General features: G+C 60.0%; 2 protein-coding genes across 12 annotated transcripts in view; both read right to left on the bottom strand.

The window, feature by feature from the left end:
* EHMT1 (euchromatic histone lysine methyltransferase 1) overlaps positions 1–1,564 on the bottom strand; it is a 111,989-nt gene extending 110,425 nt beyond the window's left edge. For 8 of the 10 annotated variants that reach the window (XM_055541710.1, XM_055541717.1, XM_055541716.1 and 5 more), the window contains exon 1: positions 1,478–1,564. In XM_055541710.1, the coding sequence (XP_055397685.1) occupies positions 1,478–1,540 (63 nt within the window). In that variant the 5' untranslated portion in view covers positions 1,541–1,564. Of the gene's footprint in view, positions 1–254; positions 1,156–1,477 lie in introns of those variants that run through there. The other 2 variants (XM_055541718.1, XM_055541715.1) reach the window with 2 other exon arrangements.
* A 3,338-nt stretch (positions 1,565–4,902) lies between these two features.
* ARRDC1 (arrestin domain containing 1) lies at positions 4,903–12,455 on the bottom strand. Of its 2 annotated transcripts, none has more exons than XM_055541709.1 (8): positions 12,276–12,455; positions 6,974–7,053; positions 6,639–6,689; positions 6,393–6,461; positions 6,045–6,227; positions 5,773–5,949; positions 5,282–5,702; positions 4,903–5,208 (listed from the first exon to the last, which is right to left on the bottom strand). In XM_055541709.1, the coding sequence occupies exons 1-8, from the start codon at positions 12,391–12,393 to the stop codon at positions 5,144–5,146; spliced, it is 1,164 nt and encodes a 387-aa protein (XP_055397684.1). In that variant the 5' UTR covers positions 12,394–12,455; the 3' UTR covers positions 4,903–5,143. The 2 variants fall into 2 exon arrangements, with proteins under 2 accessions (XP_055397684.1, XP_055397683.1); XM_055541708.1 differs by having other exon boundaries at positions 6,393–6,547; positions 6,974–7,084; positions 12,276–12,454.
* Positions 12,456–16,888: the final 4,433 nt, after the last annotated feature.

Raw genomic sequence — 16,888 nt, 5'->3', positions numbered from 1 at the left:
CCTTGTCACTGCCACTGGCTCGGGCAAGCCCTCTAGTCAAGGCTGCCTGTGGAATCAGTGACGTCTGGGGCAACGTGTTCATCAATTATTAATTAAAAACCTACTATGTGCCAGACACCAAACAACTGCTATGCTAACTGGACAACTGGCTGGGCCGAGTCACCCAATCGCTCCCAAATCTCGTTTCCCATGTCAGTTAAACAGGAAATGGCAGAACCTGCTGCACAGAGCAGAGAAAGCTGGAGAGAACTCACCCAAGCGCCTGCAGTGTCCGGGGCCCAGAAGACACTCAATAAGCGGTATCCTGATCACTGCTCCTCTTCTCTCCTACAAGTGACTGGCGGTTATCTAATTCACCTGTTCCGTTTTGCGCAGCCTAATACACTCCTTGAGTGTTGCAGGTGCTAACAAATACTCTTCACGTTGAATTCAAGAACTTTCTTGCACGTTCTCAGTTTACTTACATCCATACCCCCCAAAAATGCGAGAGAGAAATAAAGAAACGTTAAAAGACTGTGCATTACCCGGATAAAAGTACAGGTCCTACACACCACATTACTGTAACAGGGTCTTATCACACACCTTGGCTTCCTGATCTTTAGAAGTCCCCGGGTTATTACTACACAGAAAACCTGGAGTAATTCCACAGAAAAACTGCTAGGTCATCACTTTCTTCCAAACTGGTCCCTCGTGTCAGCCCGGATAGCGCCGTTCCTGCCTTTCCCCAAGGCACACCGCCTCCCGCCGGCTTCTCCCTTCTGCGGGAAGCTACTGGCCCATCTCACAAGAGTTTGCTTTCTCTGCTGCCACGAGCCAGGGAAAACTATTCTCGAGAGCGAGCAAAGGGGAGGCCAGAAACATTAACAAAGGGAGGGCAACTTTTTACAGCCAAAGCCCGCGTGAGCGGTTTGCCTGGAAATAAACCGAAGTCGTGCGACCGTACTCCTGACAGCCACGGAGCCGGCAGCTTTGTCCGGGGAGAAGGGCGCCGGCCCGGCCAACTTTTCCTTCAAGACCCAGCCATCCTCTCCGGAACAAAGTGAAAGGTCAGCGGGCGCACGAGCGGCGCCGGGAGCGCACGGCTTCGCGTCGCCCGCGCCGCCAACTTGGCGGGCTCGCCCCACTTTCCCTTTTGTCCTCCGCCCCTCCCGCGGAGCACCCGGTCGCGGCCCGAGGCCCGGGGTCGCGGCGCGCCGGGCGGCGGCCCTCCCCGCGCCCCCGCCCCGCCCGCGCGCGGCCCTCGCCGCCCGCCCGCCCGCACAAAGCACGCCCCGCGCAGCGCGGCCCGGACGCCCGGCCGCCTCGGCCCGGCCTCGGCCTGAGGCGCGGCGGCGGCGGCGGCGGCGGGGAGGCGCCCGCCCGCGCGCCCCGCGCCCGCCCGCGCCCCTGCCCGCGCGCCCGCCGCGCCCGGCCCGCCGGCCCGCGCCGCCCCCACCGCGCCCGCGCCGCCCGCGCCCGCCGCCGGCCCGCTCCTCACCTCGGCATCGGCGGCGGCCATGGCCCGGGCCCGCAGCGTGGCCCCGCCCCTCCCGCGCGCCATCGCCCCGCCCGCTCCTCGCGGCCCGGGGCGGGGCGGGGCCGGCCGCCCGCGTCTGCGCCTGCGCGCGCCCCCGCGCCTGCGCACTGCGGCCCGAGAGCGGCGTCCGCAGCGCGGGCCTGTGCGGGCCGGAACCGGGTGGACGGCGGCCGCGGGGGCGGGGCCGCGCGGAGCCGGCTTCCGGGGTCGGCACGGCTCCGGACGCCGGCCCGTCGCGGTCCTCCCGCCCGCGCGGTCCCCTTTGGCTCTGCGTAGGCGCTCTGGCGGACCGGCCGGTGTGCGGAAGGACCCCTGACCTCTCACCCCGGACACACATCGGTTCCGTCGGCCTTCGTAGAAGGCGGACCCCGGCTTGCGTCCTAGGGCGGTGCCCGCGCAGGGGGTTGTGCACGGGTGGGAGGGGTGCCCCAGTTGCGGCTGCGTCCGGTTAGGGAGAAGCGCCCGGCTGCGGGCCGAGGGTGCTCCGGTGGTGGGGCGCGCCTGTCCTGACTGAGAAGGCGGCCCTGAGGGGGAGAGGTGAAGCCCCCCTGGGGAGGGCTGCCCCCGTTGGCGGTGCTGCCTTGGGGGAGGCGTCTCAGTTAGTGTGAATGCCCTTGCGCCGGGGTGCTCGGCCGGGGGCATTTCCGGACTGTGGGGATAGATGCTCTGATTCAGGAGGATGCCCCGTATACGGCTGCGCTTTGGCTAGGGACAGTGTACTGTTGGGGAAGAGTGGGCAGTGCCCCATTGCGGGGGGATTGGCTCTTTGGAGGGCGCTCTGGTTAAGGAAAATGCCTGGCTTGTACAAGGGAAGTGGGGTGTTCCAGTTTGGAGGTGGCCCCGGTTGGGCAGCCTCTCGGATCACCCCAGCCTTCCTGCAGGCCACCCAGGGTGAGACCTTTCCTGCGCACCCAAGCACCCTTTACTGGACAGCACCACACAAACTGGCCTGGGCCACCCACTCCGCATGGCTCCACCCGTTTCTTCCATCCCTTGGGAGTTGAGAGAAGACTCATAAACTGAAATTGCGGTTCTCTGGCCGGTCTTCACGGCAGGAGCTGAGGAGGTCCCAAGTCAGAAGCTAATCTCTGGGCCTTGGGGCTGTGAGTGTTCAATCTCGTAGAAATGTGGCATTGAGAGGGCCCACAGCTGCAGAGGAGGCAGTGGACGACCCTAAGTACCAAGGAAGCCTTCCCCAGGTTTAGGGGGTGGGGAGCAACCTAAGTCAACTTCTGACAGGCCGGGAACCCCAAGCTCTATCTGGAGCCTCAGGAGAGGCAGCTCAGGAGTTGTCCTCTGGCCTGCACAGCCAAGCTAGCCTTCACCTACACCTGTCTCTCTGGTGCCCTCTCCGTCTCCACTCCTGCCTTGGGCCCTAGTCTGCCCGTTCTCTGAAACACTTTTTTCTCAGGTATCTGTGGCTCACTTCTTGACAATCCTTAGGTCTTAAACACCACCTCTTCAGCGAAGTGTATCCTTGCACCTACTTAAGAATACTACTGCACCCCAAAACTTCCTTATTTTACTCCATAGCATTCCATTGCCATATTGTCTGTCTTCCCCACTAGAATTCAAGTCCAAAAGGTCAGAGATTTTTGTTTTGTGTGCCCTAGTACCTAGAACAATGTTTGGCAGGCAGGAGACAAATATTTGTTGAAAGAATAAAAGAGTTAAGATGTGGAAGAAAGTATTTTACTAGGCAAATATTGACCATAAATGAATGTGTCAGAAGTAGGCAATGCTCCCATTTTGCACAGTCAGCCCAACCCACCCTATGTGGTATTATCCCTGCTCACTGGTGACGCATTACGTGCTGTCCCTGTGACTATCAGGTCAGTCCTGAGAGGTGGACGTCATTTTTATCCACAGTCTTGTCAGTGAGCAAAATAAAAGGGGGTGGGGGGTGCCTTCCAGGTTAAGACTGTCAAGAAGCAGAGATGGGATTTGAAACGCAGTCTCGACTCTGAGGCTACAGCTTCTAGTAGCTGTTTCACAGGTCATCCTGCTTGAAGATGCTTTGTGCTTTTCTCCAGTATTCATTTTCTCCTTGTCCCACAAATAGTAAAGTCAAGTTTTAGGGTACATAGCTGCCTGCACATTTCCAGGTAGGATGGCCAATGGCATTTGCAGAAGTGATACTACTGTCCCCCAGAAAGTGGGAGGTGCAAGCCTGGTAACCTAGGTGATAGAACTGCCAGCCGTCTCACCCTCGACTTGAGAATGACAGCTATGCCATCTCCGGACTATTAAACGTGCAAGAAATAAGCTTCTGTAAAGTTGCGGGGCGGGGGAGGGGGGGGGGGGTGGCGGCACTCGACTTGTCGCCTTGTAGTCCCATGAGCTTATCATAAAGTTAACTGACACACCTAGCCAAAGTGACTCCTTCACCATATGGCAGAGCTAGAATTTGAACCTGAAGTCGTAACACCACCTCCAGGGTCTCCCAAAGCACACCAGGATCCTGGCCCTGCAGGACTTTTACGGGCACTCTGGAACTCTGCAAAATGCCCCTTTGGGAAACCCTGCCTTTTTATTTGTTCCTGGGTTCCTTGCGTCCTAGACAACAGTCCTTTGCAGACCTCGGGAGCGGGCTTGTGTGTTCACACACGGATGGGAGTCGAGAAGCTGAACCCCTCCGAACTAAGACTTGGCTGCGGTGCCAACAGGGACAGAGTTTGAGGGCAAGGGACTTGGGGAAGCCTCACCCTGACTGGATTTCCTAAACTGCATTGCCTGGAGCGATTGGTGCTAACAAAATGGAACAGGGGTGGCCTTCTCGCCTTATCACAAGGCCACTTTAACGCTGAGGCTCCAGATATGCAAACTGCCTCCGAAGTCAAATCCTGAAGCAGAACCGGGAGGCCAAACGCCAGCCCCAGCCCTTGTTCATCGGCACTGCTGCTTAGCCCGAAGCGACCAACAGCCATCGTCCGGACCAAGACGCCCGGAATACTATAAGGGACCCAGAGAGGAAAGGAGGGGCACGGAGGGCGAGGGCGGGGCCAAGGAGGGGCGTGTCCAGGGGGAAGGGGTGTGGTGATGAGGGGCGTGCCCAGCGAGGGGCGGGCGTCGTGATGGGGGGAGGTGTCCAGTGTGAAGGGCTGGGCACACCCCCAGGTCCGGGGGAGCCGACTCTTCATGACCCTGTAGACTAGCCCACTAGGCCCTTCTATCCATGGGAATCGCCAGGCAAGAATACTGGAGTGCGTTGCCATGCCCTGCTCTAGGGGATCTTCCCAGCCGAGGGGTCAAACCCGTGGCCTCTTGCATCTCCTGCATCAGGTGGTTCTTTACCACTAGAGCCACCTGGGAAGCCCAATACCCCCTACTGGCGGGGAACACAGACCCCGCAGAGGAGGGCCCCAACAGGCCACTGTGCCCAGCGCTACAAATGAAGCACTTTATTTACACCGCGTCTCTCTAGGCCCCAACCCCCTGGGAGAGGCCGACTGCTGGGGAGCTGAGGAGGCTGGCCGGGGCAGAGGCTGGTCCGGAGGTAGAGGCCACAGGAAGAGCGGGCAGCAGCGGGTCCTGAGTGGGCCGGGCCAGGCCAGGAGTGAAGGCACGAGGTCCTGGGAGCCCAGTCCCAGGGCAGAGGGCCGCCCATCGAGAGGAGGTGGCATGGGGTCAGCTCCCCGGGGTCAAGCCAGGGTCCACACCACCACAGCTCTGCTCATAGGACGGCGGGGCCTCTGCAGGGAGACAGCCAGGTCTGCACAGGGCCCGGGGCACTCCCTCCCCACCAGGCCCCAGGCCCCCACTCACCATAGGGGTAGCCCCACGAGCTGTACTCTGGGGGGAGGATCAGGGTGCTGGAGGTGGGTACCGGACCTCCAGAACCCTCTGCAAAGTAGGGCACGGTGGCACCTGTGGAGATGCACAAGGGAGGTGGCAGAGGGTGCGGGGCAGGGCTGCCATCCTGAGGACGGGGTTCTGGGGCACCATGGGGCACAGAGCCAAGGGCTGCATGCAGCTGCTGCTGCTGGGAGTGGCTCTTGGTGGAGAGAGAGACAGGATCCGAGAAGAAGTGAGGGCCGCTGGCCACAGCCTCCGCCTCCTCCTGGGGCGGCGCTGAGGGCACCACCAGGCCGGGGCCTGGCCGGGGGCTCAGTGGGACGTGGTTCACAGCGATGTTGCCGATGAAGACTGGGAGCGTCACGACAGCTTCCGGTTGTTTCAGGGAGACCTAGGGAGGTTGTGCATGTGAGGAGCCAGGCCGCGGCCCCTCCTCCCACCCCACCCCTGACCCCTACCACCTGCAGATAGTAGTCCACGTGGATGAGGCTACAGCCCGGCAGGGCAGACTGAGGCAGGGCGGGCACCAGAACCTGCTCCTGCCACTGAGCCCGCCGCCAGGCCTTGACGCCGGCTCCCTCCACCTCGGCGATGGTCCGCACGTCGTAAATCCAGCGCTTGGCCTTGTAGGACACTTTCTGGGGAAGGGCCAGCCTGTGAGCCTGGGCAGGCCAGCCACCCGCCCCTCCTCTGCCCCATGGGGACGGGGCCCAGCAGCCATAGGGACGCTGACCTGCAGCAGACTGGCCACCACCGGGCTGGTGTCCTTGCCTGACTGGTTCTCAATGTCTGCCTGCAGCCTCAGCACCTGCCCTACCACGTAGCCTCGGAGGTCGGTGCTGGCCGTGAGGACCACGCTGCCCGTCTTCACCAGCTTGTAGGAGAACTTCTTGGTGGTGGAGGCCACATTGGGTTGCTTGGGAGGAGGGCAGGGAAGGGGTTTGGCGGGTGTGAGCAGACAGGATCCCTGGGGTCAGCTCAGAACTGAGGCTGCTGCTTCCACAGGCCACCTCACCTGTGCTGGGGACAGGGCATCGGACAAGGGTGGGAGCCACCCAGGAGGCCACTGCCCCAGCCTCACCTCGATGTCTGGGATGCTGTTCAGGTTCAGGGGGCTCAAGATGTAGAAGACGCGGCTGCACTGGTGATCCTTGGAAAAACGTGGTGTGTCGATGGTGGCCCGTACCTGGTGTACAATCTTCCCAAAAGGGCCCTCGAAGGACGTGGGAGCCGTGGCTGGACAGAGAGCAGGGACTGAGGTCCCACTGTCCCCCACCTCCCACCCACCCTCGCCAACTGCCACCGCCGGGCCGGGCCGGGCTCTCACCAGGAAGCAGGAACTGGAAGGGGAAGCTGTGCTCTCCAGCAGGCAGGCTCCCTGAGGACACGAGAGAGGTGGGGAGAGGGGACAAGGCGCCATCACAGGGCCCAGAGCCGAAGCAGGCCCTGCAGCCGACAAGCTCCCCCTGCACCCATCCAAACCTGGGAGGGACCGGCCCCTTCAGCCCCAAGCGCCCAGCAGGCAGTGCCCTGTTCCTGCCACAGAGAGAAACCCTGGGAGGGGGCGGGCCAGCCACGGGGAGGCCAGAGGCAGGTGGGAAAGCAGGGGGACAGACAGACCCATCTCAGTGGGAGGAGGGGAGGGGTGGGTTCCAGACTCACCCTTGTCGGCCAGAGACAGGGCACTGTTGAAGTAGCTCTCCTCCACCACCCAGGCCGAGTCGTTGGCCTTGTTGGAGACCCTGCAGGACCCCGTGCAGGTCACGCGGATGGCTGCAAGGTGGGGCCCGTGTGAGTCGCAGGCAGGTGCTGGCCTTGGCCCCTCCCTAGCCCCAGCACAGGCATTCAGGCAAGACTAACGGGACCCAGGATCACCCAACTAGGCTCTGGGAAGGCCAGCGCACGGCCGGCTGCCCTCCAGAGGACACTGCCTGCCTCTCCCACATCCCGAGGTGCTCCCACCGAGCCAGGGTGCTGAGGCACAGGGCTCCACCCATCCCGCAGTCCAGAACAGGAAGGCCCCAACGGTCACCCTGTTGACCCCTGGGCAAACCCCAGCCCCTTGACCCCGCACCAGACCCTAGAAAACCCCTTCCCTACAGGGGAAGCTTAGGAAACCTTTGGTGAACAGAGGTGGGTGGGGCAGCTGACCTTCACCCCCACCTTCCGGCTGCCTCACCGGCATGTCAGTGAGGCTGGGACGCACCCCTCCAGGCACCAGGAAGCTACCTATTAGCCCTTATGCAGCAGGAATGTGGTCAGACCCGCCTGAGAAAATAGACCAGCAGTCTGGCAGCCAGAGGGTGGGGACACCTTGGCCCCTGGGCCAGAACTGCCCAGGAGCGCTGATTTCTGCATTGAGGTGGCTGGGCCTTCCCCCTGCTCCCAGGGGAAGCCCGCAGACAGGCAGCAGGTCACTGCCGCTGTCCAGGCCACACTCAGGAACTCGAACTGCCCAGTCCAGAGCCCACTGTTGCAGTCAGAAGGCTGTGGCTGGACCGGCCCCAGCCAAGGCTGGTCACCGGAGGGGACACCACAGCTGGAGGCCCGCAGGCCAGTGGGTGGGGATTCGGTGACAGGTAGCCCTGTGGCTCCTCCTTTCCTTCCTCTCCCTGCAAGCTGAGTCAAGACCAAAGATTTAGCCTGTCTGCCAGCCGCCCTTCCTCCCCTGAACTGAGGGATTAGTGAAGGAAGGCGACTCAGAATCTGATACCTTCCTGACAGAGCCACCAGGCAGAAGGCGGCGTCTCGAGTGCCTGGGCTGGGGGAGGCAGCGGCGCCAGCTCTGTCCCCGGCTCCCCAAGGCGGGCCCCACCTTGCTGACAGGGGACAGGCCTCCTGCGGGTCACCCACAGTGTGCTGGGCTGCCTTCCACGAACCCCTGGCTCCCCCTCCGCCCTGTCGGCACTTCCAGTGACTGGCCTCAGCCTCCATGCCAGCCCAGCGTCACCACCAGGACCTCAGCCCTAATTTCTCATCTCTGCTCCGCCGGCCATCCCCTCCAAGGGCCAGACCTGGCACTGTTCCCACTGGAAGTCCAAACACAAGCAGCACACCTACAGCCCAGCACAGCCCAGGAGACACGGCAAGGAACAGACAGAAAAGCGGACGCCAGACTGGAAGGCTGACTGGAAGACACCCCAGTGGAGTCCAGACACTGCCCTGCTTGAAACTCCCCGTGGAGAGGGCGTGCCCCCCCCCCCCCCCCAGCCCCTGCAAATCAGGCTGCCCTGGGAACACTGGGAACAACAGAATATACTGGAAGACGTGCAGTGGTCCCTAGGCTGGCCTGGTGCCGGCTGGGCCTGTCAAGTGACCCCAGTGGATGGCCACGGAGCTGAAGAACCACCCAAAGACTTCTGCCCAAAATCTTGACTCACAACAGCACGCGTTAAAATGGTTGCTTTAAACCATTTAGGTTAGGGGTGATTTGTTACTTAGGGGTGACTGTCGCATAGCAGCAGATAAAAGAAGAGCTGTCTCACCTCACCAGAATTCAAGGAATCTCAGATGACTTACCATTTTAACCCATCAGGTTGGCAAATGTTGTTTGACGTGTTACAAGCAGGTATTAATAGAAAGACCCTTGCTTATGGCAGTCAGACTGTCGGCTGACACAGGGTCCTGGAGACAAAGCCAACAGATCTGTGCGAATTTTACACACAGGTGCCAGGGGTCCAGCAGTTCCCCTTAGAATCCCACCCTGTTTACTCAGGAGCCTCCAGCAACACTCCTCATAACGGCAAACCATCTAGGCACAGCCTCCAGGTCCAACAGCAGAGCGGATAGACCAGGCATGCGCTCAGCCAGAACCCAGCTCCAGAATTAAGGTGAACAAGCCACGGTGGCACCTGGCCCCAGAAAAACAGACCGACCCTTGATTATCCCAGGCAGGCCTGAACTGTTTAACCTTCCCCATGATCGTGCCACGGCCTCCTCTGCAAACAGGTTGAGCCCCCTTCGGGGACCCTGCCTGCAGGAACCATCACCAGCCTGGAGTCAGACGGCCCACCCCTATGCGTGCTCTCCTCCTCAGGGGAGCGGTGGAGACGTAGGGAGATCCTCAGGTCTCCTCAGTCCTCCAAGGAGGACCGTTACGTGGATCCTGTGCCAGAGTGACCTCTGGAACTTCTTGAGCCAGCATGCTCACCTGCCAGCAGCCCTCCTCCCAGGCACGACCTGCAGTCTGACCATGACGATCTCTATGTCCCTGCCTCCGCCAGCTCCCACAGACCTGGGGTGGCCCAGCCTCCGCCGCATCCTCTCACCGCAGCTCTGGCCGGAGAGCCACTTCCCTCTGTCCTGTTTCCAAATCTATAACACCAGAGGAATGACGACGCCCACCCCCCAGTGTTCCTGGGACTCGAGGACTCGTGGGTTGGTCCTTGGGAAGTGGGAAAGACCTCTGGCCCAGGGTGAGCCCAATGAGTCGCCAGAGCCAGGGGCTGGCTGCTGCTGTCGTCCAGGCATCACCCTCCCTTGTCGACAGCAGAGCACAGGCCAGCCCTGCCTGACCCCCGGCCTGACCCTCTGACTGGGCTGGACCCAGGCTCCAGGAAAGCACCTCCTTCCCCAGCTGTCTTCCACATCAGCTCCCAGGGCTGACTGCAGATCATCACTGACTCTCCTCAGTCAAGTGCTTAGAGGCCTGCTGCCTCCCAGCCTCCATGTCCTGCTGGGGGCCTCCCTGTTGCATCACTGGCTGGTTACAGGAGCTCAGTTCAGTTCAGTCTCTCAGTCGTGTCCGACTCTTTGTGACCCAAGGGACTGCAGCAGGCCAGGCTTCCCTGTCCATCACCAACTCCCGAAGTTTACTCAAACTCATGTCCATTGAGTCTGTGATGCCATCCAACCATCTCATCTTCTGTCGTCCCCTTCTCCTCCTGCCTTCAATCTTTCCCAGCATCAGGGTCTTTTCCAATGAGTCAGCTCTTTGCATCAGGTGGCCAAAGTACTGGAGTTTCAGCTTCAACATCAGTCCTTCCAATGAATATTCAGAACTGATTTCCTTTAGGATGATTCCCTTTAGGATGGAAATCCTAAGGATCCTGCTCCTATGGATGCAGGAGCTCAACAAGTATCTTTTGAGTGAAAGTTTAAAAAAAACCATGGGGGGCTTCCCTGGTGGCTCATTTGCTGAAGAACTCACCTGCAAATGCAGGAGATAAGGATTCGATGCCTGATCCAGGAAGATCCCACATGCCTCAGAGCAACTAAGCCTGAGCACTGCAACTACCGAGCCTATGCTCTAGAGGCCAAGAGCTGCAATTACTGAACCCCGTGCTCCCTAGAGCCTGTGCTCTTCAACGAGAAGCCGCCGCAGTGAGAAGCCCGAGCGCTGCAGCTAGAGAGCAGCCCCTGCTCGCCGCAAGTAGAGCAAAGCCCATGCAGCAATGAAGACCCAGCACAGCCATAGGCAAATACAAAAAATTAAAATTAAAAAAAAAAAAAAACCACACAGTCTTTCCTCTCTCACCCCTAGGCCAGGCCAGAGGGCATCCCCTCTACCCCTGGGGGGCAGCCTGAATAAAACCCTCTCTGGCCCGAGGACCCGCGCTCCTCTGGGAGCACCCTTACAGTCAGGACCATCAGCAGAGTCTCCTTCAGCCTGCTGTGACCCAGCGGTCCATTTACCCACATCCCACCCACCATGTGGAGGCTGGAAGGCTCTGCCCAACCCAGGTTAGTCATGAACAGCTCAGGCCACTCCTCCACTGTAGACACCCTGGACCCCAGCTACAGGGGACGACAGGTCAGCAGGCCAGGTGGAGAGCTCCGCGTGGGATCTCATAGGGTCTGTCCGTCCTCTGGTCTGCCTCTCCTTTCTGTGCCCCGCCGGCTGCACTCACCTCTCACCACCAGCTTATGCCCCAGAGAAAAGATGCGCCAGCTGCGGAGCCCCTGCCAACCACACCTACCCAAGCAACCCAACCCCAAACTCCAAGTGTGGAGACATTAAAGAGGCCACGGGTTATGGGGAGGGGGGTCCCACCTGTCCAGGATGAGGCAGTGGCTGCCCAGAAAGGAGGACAGCGGCTCTCTGTCCTCAGGGGGCACCCCATGTGCTGGATGGTCAGCCCCAGGGGTGAGCCTGGAGGTCCAGAAGGAAGCCCCTGTAGCTATGGTTCTGGCCAATCAGCCAGAGGTAGAGAAGCGCCCCAGGACGGACACACCGCACAGCCTCACACTCAGCGCCAGGCTCAGGAAGAGGCCCAGCCGCCGGCTGCGTCCCCGTCCACCACCCGGGTGTGAGGTCCCCCACAGGGCCCCGTCCACACCTCAGGCAGCAGACCAGGCCGGCGCCATCAGGGAGCCCTAGTAAGGGCCGCCGCAGCAACCGGATCCCGGGTCTCAAAGTCCCAGCTGTCTGCGCCAGCAGAGAGACCGGATCGGAGGGCTCAGGTTCGGGTCCCAGATGCTCCCTGGGCCGGGGGCCTGCGGCGCGCGGGGATTAGCAAGACCCTCTCAGCCTTCAGGGCCTGGCTGGGTGCGGGTAGGGCCCCGCGGCCCGGCCGGGGACCCGCACACTCGGGGGGCTGCCTGAGTGTCTGGGGGAGAAAGGGAGCGCGGGCTGGGCTCGAGGGGAGGGCCCAGCAGGTGCGGGGCGCAGTGGATCGGAGACCCGACAGGGAAGGTCAGGTCGGAGGCGTCGCGGGTCCAGGTCAGAGCGGCCTTCGGCAAACCAGATGGGCTCGAAGCCCCGGCCCCGAGTCTGGCCGCCCCTTGGCGGAAGGACAGGAAGGGCAGATGCGGAAGGACTGGGCCACCCTGGCTTCCCTGCTCCGCCCCGCCTGGCGCCGGCCTCCCACCCCGCGGCCCGCCGCCCGCCTGCCGGCCCGGCAGCCCTCCCCGCGGTCGGACGGGAGCCCCCGGCCTCAGAGGTCCCTGGCCCCGAGCCCGCTCGGCCTCTCCGGGGCGCCGCCCGCTCGCCGCAGGTGCGGCCCTCCCCGGACCCCGCGCCCACCTCGGAAGGGCAGCGGCGCCGCCAGGCGCACGCGCACGGCCCCCACCAGCGGTTCCCCCGGGCTGTAGACGACGCGGCCGTGGTTCAGGAGGACCTCGAAGAGCTGCACCCGCCCCATGCCGCGGCCCTGCCGGGCGGCCGCACTGAGCCTCCTTCACCCCCGCCCCGCCGGCGCCGTGGCCGCCGCGCTCCCAGCCCCGCCCTCCCGCCAGACACGCCCCCACCAGCCACACCCCCGGCTCGCCCCGTTCGCCCAGGCCACGCCCAATCATCGCCACGCCACGCCCCCTTCAACGTTCGCACCGCACTCACCTCGCCCCCGCAACGCCACGCCCACGCCACGCCACGCCCCTCGTCGCCACGCCCCCTCCCCGCCAACGTTCGCGCCCCAGTCCCCGCGCCCCGCCCCCTAGCCTGCCAGGCCATTCCCCAGCCGTCCCCGCTTCCTGTCCCCAGCCCTCCCTCCCCCCGGGCTCCCCAAAGCCCCCCGCCCGCTCCAGCCCTGCCCCCAGCCGCGCCTAGGTCGGTCCGCCCGGCCTCTCCCCGCCCACCCCCTCGGCCAGCCTAGAGCAGCTCCAGCGCAGCTCGCGGGAGCCCGGCGCATCTGCTCCCCCTCCCGCCCCACCTGTCAAGGGGCCGCCCGGGCCAACCCCAATCCCAGGCTCCTCCCAGGGGTCGCCCCCGCCCCGCCGGAGGTCTCCAGTCTGGGTTCGTGTCCTGGGCGGTGGGCGCTTGGGTCGGCCGCGAGGAGCGGGGGGGGGGGGGGGGTGAGGGGGTGAGGACAGAGAAGGCGATGCTGGGCGCCTCCTGGCTGGGGAAATACCGGGTTGCTGTAAGGAGGGCGTCAGGATGATGCCACGTGTTTGTCCAGAACAGCTAGGCGAATGGGTGGCATTTTTTGATGGAGACACCGGCCTCGGTACAAGCTATTTTGGAAGAAAATCATGACCCGCAGAGGCAGAGGTGCCCGTTAGGCACCTGAGTGAACCAGCACTTCTAGGCATGAGTCTGGGGGGCGTGAAGGACGAAAGATTTGTCAGAGACATGTTTGTACCTGGTGACTCTATTCAGGACGCTGATGACATCAGAATCGGGGGTGAGAGCCACAGAAACCTAATCTAGGCCTCCAGTGACAAACAGGGGCCTTAGACTTAGAGGCTGAGGGGTCCCCGGAGGCCAGGGAAATCCTGAAACCAGGGCTCTTGCAGGCTCCAGGCCCACCTGGCCCACCTGGGACTCTGATGAGGCAAGAGGGAGCTTCTGATTGACTGGTCTGACACTTTGCTGTCAGGGGCGTGCAAATGGGGGAATCCCTGAACCAGGAGTTTGGGATGGTGAGAGATGTGGGAAGCCCTAACATGCTAAATATCCAAGGCAGAAATCAAAAAGGAAATGTTTGAGGAAACAGGGAGAGAGGGTGTGCTGGCTGCTGCAGAGATGGAGGCAGAAACAGGGGCCTTTATCCCAGGTCACCTTTATTTCCTGCAGTTGGCCCCCAATAGGGCTCTGCACACTCCTTACTCTGACCCTTCCCAACCCGTCCCCCTCCAGAAGCTCTGCTGCTGTGTCCTCATGTCTACCATCACCACCCTGACATCCCATTTCTCTAAACTCCTTTCATCTTGCTCTCAAGGAACCCAGGCTTCTCCTGGCAGCTCTAAAGTATAAATGTTTATTTTCAAACAATACCTCTGGGCCTGCAAGTGGGGTGAACTCCTGACTCTCTATGACTGCCTCTAGACCATTTCCCCCTTCACCCTACTAACTTCCAGCTTTAACCCTCATTTTCTCAGAGTAATAATTCCTCCCCCACCCCAGCGCTGTTACTGTTACTTTCAGAATCGAGGCCCACCTCCCCTTATTCTTCGGTGATTTCAGCGCCTGACTCACTCCCTGTCGTTCTCTCTCCAGGACCACTGGTGCTGGGATTCCGGCTTCAGAATCCGCATAGGCTTCCCTCCAATTTTCACTTCCTGGCCTATATCTGAACATGAACCTAGGATATGTTGTAATCAGCTATGGTAACGTGACAGACACAGAGCCAACTGCCTTGAAAGAAGAGTTCAAAGCTTACACTTCGCGAGAGGGGAAGCCACTCAAAGCAGGGCCACCTGGGGAAGCACCAGTGTCAGCTGTGAGCAGGAGGGACGCGAGCTTGGCCAGAGCCCTGCCTGTGTTTTCGGTGGGCAGGAGGCAGGCAGGCAAGCTTCTGCAAGCTGAGGATTGGGTGGTGAATGATTTCAGTGAATTACTGTTGTCCAGTGCCTGGCCCTGGGTGGTTGGCCTGGTGTGTAGTTAAAGGAGGCGGGTGGGGTGTGGGCCCTGGACCGGTCGCTTTGCATGTGAAAGCTGTGTTGGCAGGTGAGTTGTTTACTGTCTAGGAATTAGCCAGCCTGGGAGGGGCAGTCTCTACCCAGCCAGCAAGGCCCTCAAGATGTCAAAGCATCGAAGATACAGAAAATAAAAAACATGATCAGTGCAGTGCTCATCCCCATGACCCTGTCCTCCGAGAACCTTCCCCAGTAGCCTCTCCTGCAGCTTAACTTTTGTCTGAACGATGTCTCCCAACAAGTCCTCACCCCTTCCCACGCTCACTGTTGCTCCCGTCAGCAGGTGGATTCCATCCCCTCTTGTTGATTGGGCCCGGGCCCTTGACTTGCTTGAACTGCCAGAAAGAGAGATGCCACATGACTTTCAGGCTCTAAGGAGGGCTCGCAGCTTCTGCTTTCATTCCCTGAGGGTCCCGAGCTCCACGTGACAGTATCTGGCTACTGCTCTGGAGTGATGCCCTGGAGGTGGGGGAAGCCAGGACGTGAGAGTCAGACTTCCCACCTCACTCACACACCCTGACTGAGGCTGCAGGAGGGACCCTGACTGTCCCAGCCGTCTAACGAGCCACCCCAGTTTATTACTTACTCTGAAAACTAATGGTGACCTCCTTCAGAAGGTCCCGGGCACGCACTGCTGCACTCAGTGCCCCCGACCTGCAGCAGGCCACCGCACACCCACAGCTTCGCCCGAGACTGCTGGACACTCACAGGCAAGTCTGGATCAGTCTCTCGTGGGTTCACTGCTGCTTTCTCCTGGGTCCTGGTGTGCACAAGGTTTTGTTTGTGCCCTCCAAGAGTCTGTTTCCTGAGTCCTGTGTAAGTTCTGTAATCCAATCCTACTGGCCTCCAAAGTCAAATTCCCTGGGTGTTCTGAGTCCTTTGCCAGATTCCCAGGTTGGGAAATCTGTTGTGGGTCCTAGAACTTTATTAACAGTACGAGAATTTCTTTGGTATAATTGTTCTTCAGTTTGTGGGTTGTCTGCTCGGTGGCTCTATGGTGGGTTAATGGTGACCTCCTCCAAGAGGCTTATGCCACAGGCTTTTTGACCCAGGTCTCCTGCACCCAGAGCCCCTGCCCCTGTGGCAGGCCACTGCTGACCTGTACTTCTGCAGGAGACACTCAAACACAGTTCTGGCTCAGTCTCTGGGGTCTCTGGGTCCTGGTGCACATAAGGTTTTGTTTGAGCCCTCCGAGCGTCTCTGGCAGATATGGGGTTTGATTCTAAATGAGATTTCACCCTCCTATCATCTTGCTGGGGCTTCTCCTTTACCCGTGGATGTGGGGTATCTTTTTTTGCTGGGATCCGACATTCTCCTGTTGATGGTTGTTCAGCACTTCAGTTCAGTTGCTCAGTCCTGTCTGACTCTGTGCAACCCCATGGACTGCAGCAGGCCAGGCCTCCCTGTACATCACCAACCCCCAGAGTATACTCAAACTCATGTCCACTGAGTCTGTAATGCCATCCAACCATCTCATCCTGTGTCGTCCCCTTCTCCTCCTGCCCTCAATCTTTCCCAACATCAGGGTCTTTTGCAATGAGTCACTTTTTCGCATCAGGTGGCCCAAGTATTGGAGTTTCAGCTTCAGCCTCTGTCCTTCCAATGAATATTCAGGACTGGTTTTCCTTAGGATGGACTGGTTGGATCTCCTTGCAGTCCAACAGACTCTCAAGAGTCTTCTACACGGCAGTTCAAAAGCATCAATTCTTTGGCGTTCAGCTTTCCTTATAGTCCAAATCTCACATCCATACATGACTACTGGGAAAACCATAGCTTTGACTAGATGGACCTTTGTCAGCAAAGACATGTCTCTGCTTTTTAATATGCTGTCTAGCTTGGTCATACCTTTTCTTCCAAGGAGGAAGTGTCATTTAATTTCATGGCTGCAGTATCCATCTAAGGTGATTTTGGAGCCCAAAAAAATAAAGCCTGTCACTGTTTCTGTTGTTTCCCCATCTATTTGCCATGAAGTGATGGGACTGGATGCCCTTCTTAGTTTTCCCAATGTTGAGTTTTAAGCCAAAATTTTCACTCTCCTCTTTCACTTTCATCAAGAGGCTCTTTAGTTCTTCAGTTTCTGCCCTAAGGGTAGTGTCATCTGCATATCTGAGGCTATTGATATTTCTCCTGGCAATCTTGATTCCAGCTTGTGCTTCATCCAGCGGAGCCTTTCTCATGATGTATTCTGCATATAAGTTAAATAAGCAGGGTGACAATATACAGCCTTGACATACTCCTTTCCCTATTTGAAACCAGTCTGTTGTTCCATGTCCAGTTCTAATT

The sequence above is a fragment of the Bubalus kerabau genome, chromosome 11 (genome assembly GCF_029407905.1).
Source record: "Bubalus kerabau isolate K-KA32 ecotype Philippines breed swamp buffalo chromosome 11, PCC_UOA_SB_1v2, whole genome shotgun sequence".
Lineage (NCBI taxonomy): Eukaryota > Metazoa > Chordata > Mammalia > Artiodactyla > Bovidae > Bubalus > Bubalus kerabau.
This window is presented reverse-complemented; position numbering and strand designations above follow the sequence as displayed.